This window comes from Pipistrellus hanaki (genome assembly GCF_964339955.1).
Source record: "Pipistrellus hanaki genome assembly, chromosome: 5".
Classification (NCBI taxonomy): domain Eukaryota; kingdom Metazoa; phylum Chordata; class Mammalia; order Chiroptera; family Vespertilionidae; genus Pipistrellus; species Pipistrellus hanaki.
In genome coordinates, this window is record NC_140507.1 from 71,488,956 (window position 1) to 71,503,951 (window position 14,996).

Consider the following 14,996-nt stretch of genomic DNA (forward strand, 5'->3'; position numbering starts at 1 on the left):
TTTTTTTAGCGTCGAGAGCAAACATGCTTATTTCAAAAAATTCACACAGCGCGAAGCAAAGAAAGCAGCGGCGAGAAGCTCCCTCTCTGCTGTCTGCCTCTGTGGTCACGAGGGAGGCGAGGGGACAGAGGGAGAAGAGGCTGCCTCCCGCGGGCCCTCCCGCAGGGCCCGGGGTGGCCCCGCGGAGGCTTCCGAGGCGTCTTGGCACGGGGCGCGAGGTCGGTGTTTATAAATCACCGTGGCAATGGGATCACCACAACCCACGGCGGCTTTCTATCAGCTGTGTCTGTCTACTGAGGAAGCGGGGCGCGGGGAGAGCGGGTGGCCCGAGGCTGCACAGCGAAAGGCACAGCTGCAGGGCCAGCGCACCCCCCGCCGCTGTGGGCACAGGCTCCCCCGCCGCCGCCCCCGCCTGTGTCTCGGCCTCGTCCCCGGCTGCCCGCTCACCTTGATCCGCTGGACCCCGGCCTCGATGCGCAGCTGCTCCACCAGCTTCCGGGCCTGGGCGATGTTGTTAGTGGCTGACATCGTCTGCCATCGGCTCTGGCCCCGTCGTCCAGATGGCTGTGGGGGAGCAGACAGTGTGAGGATGGAGAGGCAGGCGCCCCCCTCTGGGAGCTCTCCCGCTACCCGCCCCCCACCCTGGGGACTGGCCACGGTGTCTGTGTCCCCGGGTCGTACGGGAGGCCCGGCGGAACCCCTCTTTGCCCACTTCCCTCCTGTGGCCCATCTCTGGTTGTGACCATCAAGGGTCCCCAGGAGTTCATGAAACCAAAGCCTGACTCCTGGTTGGCTCCCGATGGGGGACTTGGCAGGAAAAGGTACCAGTTCCCTCGGAGGGGCCCTGCTCCTTCCCCAGGGTCTCTGGAAGTGGGCTGGGTCCCTCTCCGGGGCGGGCCGTCCGGGCACTGGAGGGTGCCGAGCAGCATCCCCGGCCCCGCCCCCCCGATGCCCGGAGCACGCCCAGTCAGGACGGCGTTCGTCACCAGACGTGGCCCGTCTCCCCCGAGGGGCAGAGTCGTGCTCCGGGACGGGGCTGTGCACAGGTTAGCCAGCCCCCGTGGACGGACGTCACGGAGAAAGCTGCCATCAGCGTCCGCGTGAACACTGCCTTTATTTCTCGGGGGAAATGCTGCGGAGTGTGGCTGCAGGCTTAATTTTGAAAGCAAATGTCAACCCGTTTCCAGAGTGTCTGTACCACTTTACATCCCTGCCAGCGGCGGATGAGTGATGTTGTTTTTGTAGTTCAGTTATCCAAATTCTTCTCTATTCCTTAAGGCGGCGAAAGCTCCACCTTTTCACCCGGCTCCATCCAGTGGCCCCAGTGGTGCGGTTCCCAACTGGGATGATGTCCAGGGACACCTGAGGTTGTCGCGCTGGGTTGCTCTGAGCATGGGGGTGTGGGGGGTGGGGGCCAGGAATGCTGCTCAACCCTCCCCAGTGCCCAGGACGCCGAGGGGTGGGGTGGGGTACGGGGAGCAGAATCCAAGTTCAAGAGTCCTGGGAAGTCCCCGCCCCCGCCAGGCCGACTTCTAACCAGGTAACCAGCACTCTCTTCCTGTCACCACCACTGCCTCACCGTCTGCTTGGTAGTCAGGAGGGCCGGGCGGCTAAGAAATTAAAAGCAGATTTTCAGAAAAGTTCCTCTTTGGAATCTGAAGGAGTGGACTGTTGACAAACATGCCTTGGACAGAGCTCCAGAGAGTGCTGAGTGAACAAAGCCGATCCCTAGAGGTTACAAGCGGTGTGGGGCCGTGTATGGGCTGTTTTTGAGATGACAAGATTGTGAGGATGAAGGCGTGATGGGGTTGCTGGGGCCGGGTGGGGGTGCGGCCCAGGGAAAAGGGTGACAGGAGACCTCCTGGCGCTGGAATGGGGCGGATCCTGGCTGGTGGTGGGTCCGTGCGCCTGCCCAGGTGGTCAACTTGCACAGAACTTACTATACACACACTACACCCCGCAGAAATCTGAATGGGGTCAGCGAGCTATATCAATGCCAGAATCCTGGCTGTGATAGTGACAGGGGACTTGGACAAAACACTATATTGGGTGGGGGGGGGGGGGTCGAGGGAAGTAGAAGAGGTGTGAGGGGATAAAAAGTGATAGAAGGAGACTTGCCTTGGGGTGGTGAGCACACAATATAACATAATATACAGGTGATGTATTATGGAATGTCCACCTGAAACCTATATAATTGTATTATCTAAGGTCACCCCAATAAATCCAATATAGAGAGGGGACATTACCTTTTGGGAAAACAGAGTGAATGCTACAAGGAAGTTCTCTCTGATGTGTTACAGCTGCATGTGGATCTACAGTGATTGCCACCAAAGTTAAAAAAACCTCCTCACACGGCCTGCTCCCTGCGTCCCGCAGACACCGGCCCTCCGGGGTCAGAGGAGGCCCGAGTGTGTCTGCCGGGCGCACAGAGCCCATGTGTGGGCCTCCAGGCTCTGATTCAGCAGAGAGTTCAAAGCAGCCACAAAACATCCAACTCAGGGAAAACCTCCCTGCTTCGGCTCAAAAATACCTAAATTACTCAGCGCTAAATATAGACGTGCACAGAGAACAAACGGGGGGGCCGGCAGTGTTTGCTTTGGAAGGCCGGAGTCCTGCTCGGCGTCCAGTGTGTCACCAGAACCAGGACCCCGGCACCGCGCAGCTGCCCGGCTGCGGCCTCCCTCCTGAGCACCGAGCCAAGGCGGGGCTGGCTTTCCGTGCCCGGTGTGTGCCCTGAGAGGCCCCTCTGGTGAGAACCCAGGCCCCAGAGAGCAGCCAGAGGGGTGTGTGTGTGCTGTGTATGTGTGTATATGAATGTGTAAGTGTGAGTTATATATGTGCATGCAAGTGTGTATGTGTTTACCTGTGTATGTGAACATGCATGCTTGTATGTGCATGTTTGTGTTGCATGTGTGTCAGCGTGAGTATATGTGCATATGCGATACGTGTGAGCATACCTGTGTATATGTACGTGTATATATGTGTGAGAGTGTGCATGTGTATATGTATGCATATGTGTGTGTGTGAGAGAGAGAGTGCCAAGACGCCAAGATCCAGGCACTGTAGCAGACCCAACTGACCGCAGACCATGTAGCAGACTCCAGTCCTTGTCCTGGCTGCTGTCACAGCCAGTCACTGACTCATGGGCCAGCCATGCCTTCCGGGATGAGACCAGGGCTGGCAGAACAGGAGCCTGCTGAGTCAGCCTGGGAACACGCCTCCCAGCTGCCTCTCCACAGGAGGCATGTGACCAAGCGGGCACCTGACCTGGCAGGGCCTGCCGGGCCCAGCAGAGCCTCCAAAGGCCCAGCAGTGGGCAGGGCCTTGGGGAAGCTGGGGGCGGGGCAGACTGCTCTGGGCGGGAGGGTGAGGTGGTCAGAGCTGCGGGCAGCGGTCACGGGTCACGTCACGTTCTCAACTCTGGGTTCAGCCTCTGAGGAGAGGCTGGCTCAGGCCTGGTGAGCCTGAGGACAAGACTTGGGGTGAGGTCAGCCTAAAAACAGAACCTTGACAAACAGCACCGGGCCCTGGGCTGGGCTCCCAGGGAGGGGCTGGGAAGTCACAGCAGGTGGAACCTGGCTGCACAGAAGAACTGAGCATGCTCATGTCTCAAAGGCAAGGACGACGAGGCCGCCCCGCCCCCTGCAAGCCTGAGATGCTGCGATAAAAGGGAGGCTAGTCACCCCCAAAACAGTATAGACCAGAGCCGAGACATGAGGCTCCAATGCACGGAAGAATGAAACAAAACCATGGAGCCCTGGCCGAGAATCTCAATGGTTAGAGCGCTGTCCTGTATGCCAAGGTTGCAGGTTGGATCCCTGGTCAGGGCACATACAAGAAGCAACCAATGAATGCATAAATAAGTGGAACAACAAATCGATGCTTCTCCCTCTTTCTCTCCCCGTCACTCTCTCATCTTTTTTTTTTTTTTTTAATTTTATTTGCTTTTCTTCTCTCTCTCTTTTTTAAAAAAAATATATTTTATTGAGTTTTTACAGAGAGGAAGAGAGAGGGATAGAAAGCTAGAAACATCGATGAGAGAGAAACATCGATCAGCTGCCTCTTGCACACCCCCTACTGGGGATGTGCCCGCTCCCGACCGGAATCGAACCTGGGACCCTTCACTCCGCAGGCTGACACTCTATCCACTGAGCCAAACCGGTTTCCGCGCGCTCTCACTCTTAAAACAACAACAAACAACCCACAAAACTATGGGGAGAGTAAGGCTTCCTTCAGTGGGGGCTGCAAAAGGGGGAACAACTCGTTTAGAACAGCTTCTCCCGTGGGCACTGCTGACACTCTCCGTGGGGCTGAGCCACTCTCCGTGGGCAGTCCTGGGCACCGCGGAGTGATGGGCAGCCTCCCTGGCCCTGCCCCCTCAATGCCGGGAGCTCCCCCAGTTGTGACACACACAGGTGTCCCCAGACACCCCCAGTGTCCCCGGGGGCAGAATGTAAGGCCTTTCCGTAGCTCCCTGAGCAGAAGAGAATCTGCAGCTACAAGAGGCTCATTTAGGCCAACTGCGAAGAGCTTTTTTGGGGAACTGAAATGGTGCCATTTGAATTGAACTAGTCCAGGATGAAAACAGAAGCTTGCTGTAAAAGGGGGTTAATTTTCTTAGCATCCAAACCCTCGGTGACCAGAAGCCACAGACAGGCCAGAGCTTTCCCTCGACTCAGCCAACGACTCCTTTGAAGAGAAGTGGAAGGCGTAAGCGCCACGGAGAGCGGCAGATCTGAATTCGGCCCCAACCCCAAAGCTGTGTGGCTTTGGGAAAGTTACCTCCCCTCTCTGAGCTCTGCTGGAATGCTCAGAGCAACACCCCCTCCCTGCTGGCAAACCAGGTCCCACCGGCAGCGACGGAGAGAGACCTTTCAGGGACCCGTGGAAACTGCCAAATGTACACACAGCTGCTGGGAGACGGAACAAAAGACAGAGGAGGTGGATGTTGTCCCCAGCGGATGTGGAAGGGTGGTGTGCTGGGAGCCACTGGGAATCCTGCTCCTCAAGGAGCTTACTGCACCGAGATGGCCACTCCCCTCCCCTGCGCAGGGGGACGAGGCAGAGCCTGAAGTCGATCAGAAGAAAAATAAGAACGGATGGAGCTGGTGGGAGAGCCAGGAATTGAGAGTCTGTTTTCATGTTTGACCCAAATCATGCCAATCCCTTCCCTTCCACGCCGCAAAGTAAGGTGAGATTAGATCCCCTCAGACTCTGCTCTGAGTTCCCAGAGTCCACAATGACAGCCACGCCCAAGTCCGCTCCATGTTATTTCTGGACACACTTAGACGTGTTTTAGCTGCTGGTGACCCCGAGGTGCAAAACTCTCCTGGAAGTTTCTGGAAGAAGTAGGGCTATTTTCAGGGACCTCATTCCCGGGGCAAAGGTGGACCTGGTTGCTGAAGATCCCACATGCAGGGCGCGTCTGGAAGTGGGAACGTGGGTCTTAACTTCTTCAACCAGAACATAACAGGCTGTTCTGAAAGCCGAGAACGGGTCCCGGTGTGTCACTCTGTGGCTCTGAGATCAGGATGAGTGACGTTCATGGCCTCCTCCCACGCCACCTGGACTTTAGATGGAAATCTGTGTCCGGCCCTAACAGGTTTGGCTCAGTGGATAGAGCATTAGCCTGTGGACTCAAAGGTCCCAGGTTCGATTCTGGTCAAGGGCATGTACCTTGGTTTTGGGCATATCCCTGGTAGGGGGTGTACAGGAGACAGCTGATTGATATTTCTCTCTCATCGATGTTCTAACTCCATCCCTCTCCCTTCCTCTCTGTAAAAAAATCAATAAAATATATATTTAAAAAAAAGTCTGTGCCTGTAGATTTCGGCTCGCACAGTGTGAGCTGGCTAAGATGGAGAGGCCCTGCGGAGGGCAACCAGATAAGCTGGACAGAACAGAGAAACAGCTGCTGGAAGGTGCTGTAGGGTTTTTAAGATGGTGAAGAAGTTCTTGTCAGCTCTGGGGGAGGCTGGAAGCCCAAGATCCTGGCTTTTGAGGTTACTTTTACGTGAGCGGAGGGTTGCTGAGAGGCTGGGTGACACCTCCATTAGCCTCACGAGGCTGAGACCCAGGCCTCCCCAGGGCAGAGAACTCGGTGAACCTCCCTCGGTGTGAACTGGGACAAAAAAGTGCTACACGCTGAGCATCAGGGTACACAGGACGTGGACAAGCACTGACAGCGACGGCAGTTCAGTTTTGGATAATCTCAGCGTCTGATGTTGGATTGAGGTGACCTTAGGTGGCTCGCGGCCCTCGATGCTGGGCAGAAGTAGACATAAATCCTCTCTCCGGTGGAAAACACCATCATCTTAGGCTTCAACTGATTTCTACAAACAAGCCTGCGATCACAATGTGTAGCACACAGTGAGAACTAACCAGGCACACACGGAGACAAGACCACAAATCAACAGAAACAATGGGCAAGGCAAACAGGCTTCCAGGGGTTCTATGCATGGGAGCTGGTAGAGACTAAAATAATTTAAAAAAATATATTTTATTGATTTTTTACAGAGAGAAAGAGAGAGGGATAGAGAGTTAGAAACATAGATGAGAGAGAATCATCAATCAGCTGCCTCTTACACACCCTCTACCGGGGATATGCCCGCAACCAAGGTACATGCCCTTGACTGGAATCCATCTTCGGACCCTTCAGCCCGCAAGCCGACGCTTTATCTATTGAGCCAAACCGGTTTCGGCGAGACTAAAATAATTGTGTTAATTATGTTCAAAGAGATACATGGGTGAGGTGGGAATCGGGAACTACAGAAGAAGGACCCCATGAACAGGTAGAAAGTGCCAATATCTGAAATGTAAGAACACAATGGGGCATTCCAGTCAACAAGGCCGTGCAGGTAAACATGGCACCTGGAACCTCCCCCAGCTGAAAAATTACAACTCAATCACAGAACAGCTATAATATAATGCAGGACATCTGAAATCTAGCTGCACAGAAGCCCTAAAACGAAGGATATAAAGAAGAAGCCACATCAAGACGGGCAGACAATGGAACGGTGACAAAGGATTGCAGAAGAGTGGAAAATGCTGATCACATGGAAGCAGAGGTCTGTTTTACATTCTCTGAATTTGAAAAAATGCAAAATATGTGTAACTTTCTAGTTGAAAAACTAGATAGCTCTGTCGTCATCAGTTAACCCCAGTTCTATCATACTTCAGTCTAAGAAAATCTTTATTAAATTGAAGAAGAAACAAAGGCGAGAACTGGTCAGCTAGACTCGCAAGTTCATTAACTGTACAACACAATGTCAAAGCAGCAATACATGCTGCTTCGGAGTGTTCATAACTTTTGAAGTAAAGGGGAAAGAATAAAATCTCTAAAATTTCACCAAAATACATTGAGTTTATATCTTTTTGTCTATTTTTATACTTCTTATCATGTTTACTTCTGTCCTGAGTATACATACACAGGTGTCCCAAAATGTACACACACTTAACAGCCGATAGCTTAATGAATGTGTCTTTCTTTTCAGATTTAACCCATTGGAATTAATAATTATTCAAAGTGTTTTTGGGACACCTGTATTGTATAGTATATAATGAGTTTCTCCCCCAAATCTGTCGATCCTTGAACACAGTCCCACAGAATACTTATGTTTACTTTCTATTTCTAAAACCTTACTATGGGAAATACTCTTTGAAAGTATGTTATGTGCATACTTGTAAAAAAACACACAAAACCACAATGGAGTAAACAGTATCACTGAAGACAACTACAGGGAGATTAGTGCACTGGAAGACAGTTCGGGGGAAATACACAGAAGGAAGCCTGGAGACACAAAGGGAAGGGAACACAGCGGAGAAGGTAGAGGATGATGCAGTGAAGAGGATGCAGAGAAGTCTGATACACAGGTAACAGCAAGTCTGGAAGAAGGAGAGGGAGAATAGGACAGAAGAAATCTTTGAATAGATAATTTTCCCAAAACTGATTAAACACACACACACACACACACACACACACACACACACAAACCTGCAAGCCACAGATTCTACAAGCTCTACACCCTCAGACAGGATCTTAGAAACCAACAGAGAAATGGCCAGTAAGCATATGAGAAGGTGCTCAATGAGCCCTCGCTAGTTTGAATCAAGGAGAGAGCATCAGCCCTTGGACTGAAGGGCCCGGGTTCAATTCCAGTCAAGAAAATGTATGCATCTGGGTTGCAGACTGGATCCCTGACCTTGGTTCAGGGTGCACCTGCAACTAATCAATGTATCTCTCTCACACTGATGTTTCTCTCTTTTTGTCACTCCCACTCCCTCCCACTCTCTCTAAAAATCAATGGAAAGATATTCTGGGGTGAGGATTAAAAAAGATGCTCAATGACTAGCCATCAGGGAAATAGAAATGAAAACCACAATGAGAGATATGAGAGACTGATTCATAACGGAGTGGCAAAGATTAAAAAGACCATCAATACTAGGTATTGGGGAGGATGCAGAAATGCTGATGAGTGTGAAATAGTACAACACTCTGGGAAACAAGTTTAGCAATTTCTTATAAGGCTACACACAGACTTAACCTATGACCCACAATTCTACTCATTGGGATTTACCCAAGATACATACAAAAAAATGTATTTCCACAAAAATACTTGTATGAGATGTTTGAATGTCTTTATATTTTTAATAGAAAAAATTGGAAACAACACAAATACCCATCGACAAGAGAATGAATGAACTGTGGTCATGCATTACCATGGACTATGACTGAACAATAAGAATGATGTACTGATAGATAGAGTCACGTGTGTGACTTTTTATTTTTTAATATATTTTTTATTGATTTCTTATAGAGAGGAAGGGAGAGAGATAGAGAGTTAGAAACGTCGATGAGAGAGAAACATTGACCAGCTGCCTCCTGCATACCCCCTACTGGGGATGTGCCTGCAACCAACGTACATGCCCCTGACCGGAATCGAACCTTAGACCCTTCAGTCCGCAGACCGACGCTCTACCACTGAGCCAAACGGGTTTCGGCCTGCCCTGCCTTTTTAAAAACGCCACGGGACGTGGGAAAAATTGTTAAAAATCGGTAATATCCCGCCAAAAGCCGACGATCTGATCACCTTAAGTTAGGGCAAACAGGCTGGCAGGAGATCAGTTAGGCATCAATCAGGCTGGCAGGGAGTGGTTAGGGGGTGATCAGGCTGGCAGGCAGAAGCTGTTAGGGGCAATCAGGAAGGCAGGCAGGCGAGCAGTTGGGAGATAGCAGTCCTGGATTGCGAGAGGGATGTCCGACTGCCCATTAGTTGGACATCCCTCGAGGGGTCCCAGATTGGAGAGGGTGCAGGCTGGGCTGAGGGACTCACACCTCCATGCACAAACTTCGTGCACCGGGCCTATAGTACCTTAATAAAACCAGTTAATTACAAAACAAACAAACAAGCATAAGCTGCCAAAGAAAAAGGACCAACAATCAGGTGGAAAACTAGTGAAAATTCTAGGTCTGCTGAAAACAAGCTTCAAGTATGAGGGGAACAGAGATTTTCACGGCGGGAGTGAGGGGGGGAAGCAGGGACATCTATAATACTGTTAAAAATAAAAAATATTTATTAAAATATTTTACCTATGTCTAAACCTAAAATAAATAAGACAGAGATTTTTTTTTAATCCTCACTTGAGGATATTTTTCCATTGATTTTAAGAGAGTGGGAGAGGGAAAGACAGAGAGAAATATCGATGTGAGATAAACACATTGATTGGTTGCCCAGAGCCTCGGGGGGAGCCTGCAAGTGGATTGGGCAGTGGTCGGCAAATTCATTAGTCAACAGAGACAAATATCAACTGCACAACAATTGAAATTTCTTTTGAGAGCCAATTTTTAAAAACTTAAACTTTTTCTAATGGTACTTCTTCAAAATAAACTCGCCCAGGCCGTGGTATTTTGTAGAAGAGCCACACTCAAGGGGCCAAAGAGCCGCATGTGGCTTGCGAGCTGCCGTTTGCAAACCACGGAGCTAGGGCAAAATAGAGACATTCTAAATAAAGAACAGGCTTTCTCACCAGCTGCCCTGCCTTATTAACGGTAAAATAAAAGGAAATTAGAGAAAAATGATCCCAGATTAAAAGCAGGACATCGAGAAGGACTGAAAACAAACAAATGAAGGATGAGGAAGGAAAGGCACTGGATGAAATAATGAGAAAGTTTCCCATGGAAAACAGGAAGTGAAAAGCCTTTGGAACACACACGAACCGTGAGCCATCAACTCTGGCCAGTGCGTCGCATACTCCAACCAGTTTATCCACAATGTTCTGTGCGCCTGCCTTAACCATTTTATAGTGCTATTTTTTATTACACTGTTTTGGCGATTCAATTCCAGTGATTGGAGTTCTCAGTATTACTTTAGGAGTTTACTAGTGACATCGTATTTGAATCGAGTGACTCTACACACAGGAAAAGATGAAGTCATCATCTGAAAAAAATACCTATTTTTTTCCATGCGCCACGACTGGTGCAGGGCCAGGGTGACAGCACCCAAGTCCAGGTGTCCCCATGTCTCCTCAGTCAGCTCCTCTTATCACTCAGCAGCTGAGGGGTTTTGCTCTGTCCTAACTTCGTTTTGCAGCCTTGGGAACGGAGGCTCAGAGACAGGCAGTGATTTGTTCCAAGTCACCCAGCTCTCAAGTTGCAGAAATGGAATTAAAAACAGTACGGATGTGGGGTGCTGGGTCTGGGAGAGTCCTGAGGCCAGCAGGGTCAGGGAAAACCATGAGTGACATTTAATAGCAAAAAGCCTTAGCTTCATGCCTCTGGTCTGGTGGTTTGCCAGCCATGCCAGGTTCCTGAGTCCTGGGCATTTCCCCCAGCACCAGAGCACTCTCCTGCCCGCTGCTGACAGGGCCCCAGGTGCTCCTGGGAAGCCTGTGCCCTCCCTGAAAGGCATCGACTCCTCTGCACCACGTGGAGAACCCCTGCCAGGGCTTCTCAAGGTCACGTTTCTCTTCTCTTTTCTAGTCATGGGCTCAGGAGGAGTAGGCTCTCCAGTGCCATTTGGACTCTGGGTTTTGCCAAGGCACTGGACTGTGTGTCCCCATTGCCCACAGGAGGATGCGTGGCAAAAAGGTACCAACTCCCCCTTGGGGGCAGGCATTCTGAACTTCGGTGTCCTGGGGCACAAAGCCGAGATGCCGACAACAGCCCCTGCAGGGCCCGGCGAGCTCCGGGGCTGCCAGGAAAGGGGATCTGCTCCCTGCCACCCTGGCACACACCCTGGGCATCCGGAGAAGCTCAGACCTGCCGGGAATGTCTCCACTGGGGAAACAGAAGCCACTCAGACTCTGGGCTGGGGCTGGAGTTCCCCGGAGACCCAAGAGAGCTGACTCAGCGCCTCTGTGGGCCCGTGAGGCCACCTCCACCCTCTGAGGTGTTTTCCAGTTGCACAGGAAACAATGAGAGCACAAAAATGCCAGCAATCCCTCCGAATTCCGCACATAGCTCTCATAGCTGGGACCAGAGCCACGCCCAGCCTGCTGGGTACGGGAGTGAGCCGAGCCGCTGCTTCACAGAGGAGAGAGAGCGGATGCCAGCGGAGGCTTCTGAAAGTCGGCCAGCTGGGCTGCATAAAAGGAAAACAATGTGAAAAATGCGCCTGGCAGGGCTGAGGCAAGGCAAGAAGGGCCTCTGAGGAACGAGCAGATCCTGGTTCCGGTGCCCACTGAGGACCCCTCCTGGCGCGAGGCTGGGCAGAACCCCAGCCCTGTGGAAAGAAGGGAGATTGGGGCTGAGCTCAGGCTTCCCGGGGGCTGCCTGCAGCGGGCGGTCAAACCCGTGAGGAAGGACGGACAGCCCTGCAGACTGCGTGTCAGACAGGCTGGCCCCTGGGGGAGGCCACAGCCCGTGCCTCTTTTCTGAGGCACATTCTCCATGTTGGGGTTCCCCCACACCCATTCCCAAGTTCATGAAAACAGGAAGATGACAAAAGTGGGCTTCCGGATTTTGTTCTCCCACCAACCTGCCGCCTGACTGTTCTGCGTCTGAGAGATGCATCTTCCAAAGCAGCATGGCCTCCGTGCCTGATGAGGAGGCTGCGAGCCCAGGTGGCCTGGCCCTCCGTGCTCCACACAGGCTGGCCGGTGTTAGGAGCAGGAGGGGCGATGCAGGGTCGCCTCCACCCGCTGCTGGCAATGGGGTGGACCGTTCTCTTTGGGGGCCTTCCTGGGCTCTGCGGAGGTGGAGCAGCATCCTTGGTCTCCACCCACTCAGTGTCCAGGTGTGACAACCACCAGTACCCACACATGGCCCAGTGCCCCTGAGGAAGGCTGGGTTAGAACCCCTCAAGAGAGCCCTCACACCCACACTTCTTTCCTGAAGTTTGCTGCTAAAGACAAAAAGGGTCCCTACCCGGTTTGCTCAGTGGGTAGAGCATGAGGACTGAAGGGTTTGATTCTGGCCAAGGGCACATGCCTGGGTTGCGGGCTCTATCTCCAGGGTGGGGCGTGCAGGAGGCAGCCAATCCATGATTCTCTCTCATGATTGATGTTTCTCTCTCTCCCCCTCTCCCTTCCTCTCTGAAATCAATAAAAATCTTAAAAAGAGAAAAAAGACAAGAAGGGGAACCACAGGAGATGGGAAGTAGGGTTTTTGGTAGTGTGCTGCTGGTTTCAGGCCCCACCCTGAGTCAGAGCCCACTCTCCCCTGTGGCTTCTCCTGGGGGCGGTTTGGCCGTTACAGGCATTCTCCATGCCTGTTCATGTCACACTGAGCCTTCCCCGGCAACCTAGCCAGGGCTCAGAGGGCCTGTGTGCCTGTTAGGACGGTGAGACAAGGTGTGGCCGCCACACCTCTATGATGACCCCAATGACCTTGTACAATCATCTCTCCTAGAGTGTGGTGGGAGGTGGCACTGGTGACTTTAAGAAAGGCTGATAATCGTCGGTGGGCCTTCTCTAATCAGGCAAGCCCTGAAGAGGGAGCAGAGATGATCTGAAGCTTGAAAGGCATGCAACGCAAGGGAGACCCTCCGTTGCTGGCTTTGAAGATGGGGGCAGGCGGTGAGGAATAGGGCAACTGCTAGGAGCTGGCAGCCAGCCAAGGGAACCGTGACCCCAACCATGCCGATGTAAGGAACCGAATCCTGCACCAATCTGAATGGGCTCCGATGACCTCCAGCTCCAGATAAGACATTTCAGCTGCAGCCCGGTGAGACCCTGAGCAGAGACGCCAGCCTGGGCATGGCCAGAACCATGGGCTGGCAACATGGGTGGTATACGCGGCTGAGTCTGTGATTGTCTGTTATGCAGCCCAGGTGGCAGCCGCACAGGCCAGGTGGACCAGAACGGTGTCTCCTCACGGTTGGACAGGAGTCTTTCTAGCAGCCTCTGCGCTGGCGTCGGTCACGTGGTACTTCCCGCTGGCTTTCACTACAGTGGCTGCTGAGCACGGACGCTGGAGTGAGTGTGCAGCATGTGTGCTTCCCCCCATTTCCCACTATAGCGGCCCCGAGGTGCAGGGATAGCATTACAGGCAGAGCTTCGCCATTAGTGGGCTAACACACTCCCTGTGGTTCCTGTAAACGGGGGCCTGAGTGCTGCCTGCACTTCCTCCCCGATGGCACAGGCCTCAGGGAATTCCAGCCAGAGAGAGCCCCGGCTGCTTCCAAGCAGTTCCACAAGGCTCCTCACGTCCGAGTGACCGGCATGCCCGGTGAGTCAGAGCCCAGGAAGGTGGCCTCGCGGGGAGGAGGGGAGGACGGTTGCAGCTGGCAGTCCTTGGGGGCCGCAGAGCTTCACTCACTCACGCTTCCTGGCAGCAAATCCAGAGGGGAGGGAGGAGGCCGCACCAGCCACCCCTTGTCTTCAGAGATAACAGCCTTCATTTTGCTTTAAAACTTCCGGAACTGGTAGCCTAACAGCTCACACTGAGCTTCTGAATTCCTTCCCGCCAGGGCCCCGCATTCAGACACTCATCCCTGCCTGTCATTACATAGGAAAGAAGACTCAAAAGCCCCAAACACAAACCTCCAGCCAGATTCGACAGGAGGACAAACTGCAGGGTGAGGATGCAGGCTCTTCCCCGGACCAAAGGCACTGACTGTTCTTGGACACACTGTGATCAGAATAAGAGAGGATGTTTTGTTGAAAGAGGAAAAAAAAAAATCCCTAACCAAAATAAAAGGAGATGGAGGTTTGGGAGAAAAGCAGGTTTGACGTACTGCTGGGAGCTGTGTCTGCAGGCGCTTGTCCACATGCACCTCTATCAATGTGCATTGCTTGCACACCTACTGTGTGCACCAGGCCTTGGCTCAGCACACCCCCGGGGGCAACCTTTGTGCCACAGTCCATGTCACAGAAGCCCCTAAAACAGGGGTCTCACCCCAAGCAGTCCTGCCCCCAGCGGACCCTGGGGGATGTCTTGGAACATCTGTGGCTGTCGCGACTGGGGGTTGCTCTTAGTGTTGAGTGGGGGCAGGGGGCTGCTCAGCATCCACAGTGCCTGGGACGGCCCTGCAGAGAACGACCCAGCCCCAATGTCCGCAGTGCCCAGGGGAGACCCTGCCCCAGACTCTACAGAACCGCGCACACGGCGTGCACAGCACATGCCAGGATAATGAAGTCAGGGAGGGCCACGCTCTTCGCTGTATCCCCAGCAGCTGGGATGGGGCTGTCCCCTGGCCCCCAGCAGGCTCACCGGATCTAGAGACAGATGGGTGCTGCACTGGCTCTGGAATTTCAGTACACGGCAGACACAAACCTCTTTGATGCCCCTGTCCACGAGCAGCCAGGGGTCAAGCAGGTACCCTTTGCCTCTGTCCTCAGCCCTGATGCTCCCCAGGTCTCCAACCACCAGGCCTCTCCCCGTCCCCTCTCCTGTGCCTGCAGCTCCTCCAGGGTCATGGCCACGTGAGGGCCTTTGGGTGGAACTGCGGGGGCTGTGAAACCCTCGTGGGGACTTTGTCAGGCAGACACTTCCCAAGAAAAGGCATGCACCGCGCTGAGAGCAGCGTCTTGTGATTCCCTGTCACCAGTCCCTTTGT

General features: G+C 52.9%; 1 protein-coding gene across 5 annotated transcripts in view; it reads right to left on the reverse strand.

The window, feature by feature from the left end:
- The window catches only part of GNG7 (G protein subunit gamma 7), a 124,449-nt gene that overhangs the window by 7,371 nt on the left and 102,082 nt on the right, over positions 1–14,996 (reverse strand). For all 5 annotated transcript variants that reach the window (XM_084883575.1, XM_084883576.1, XM_084883579.1 and 2 more), the window contains one exon: positions 448–564. In XM_084883575.1, coding sequence (XP_084739701.1) covers positions 448–528 — 81 coding nt within the window. In that variant the 5' untranslated portion in view covers positions 529–564. The remainder of the gene's footprint in view (positions 1–447; positions 565–14,996) is intronic.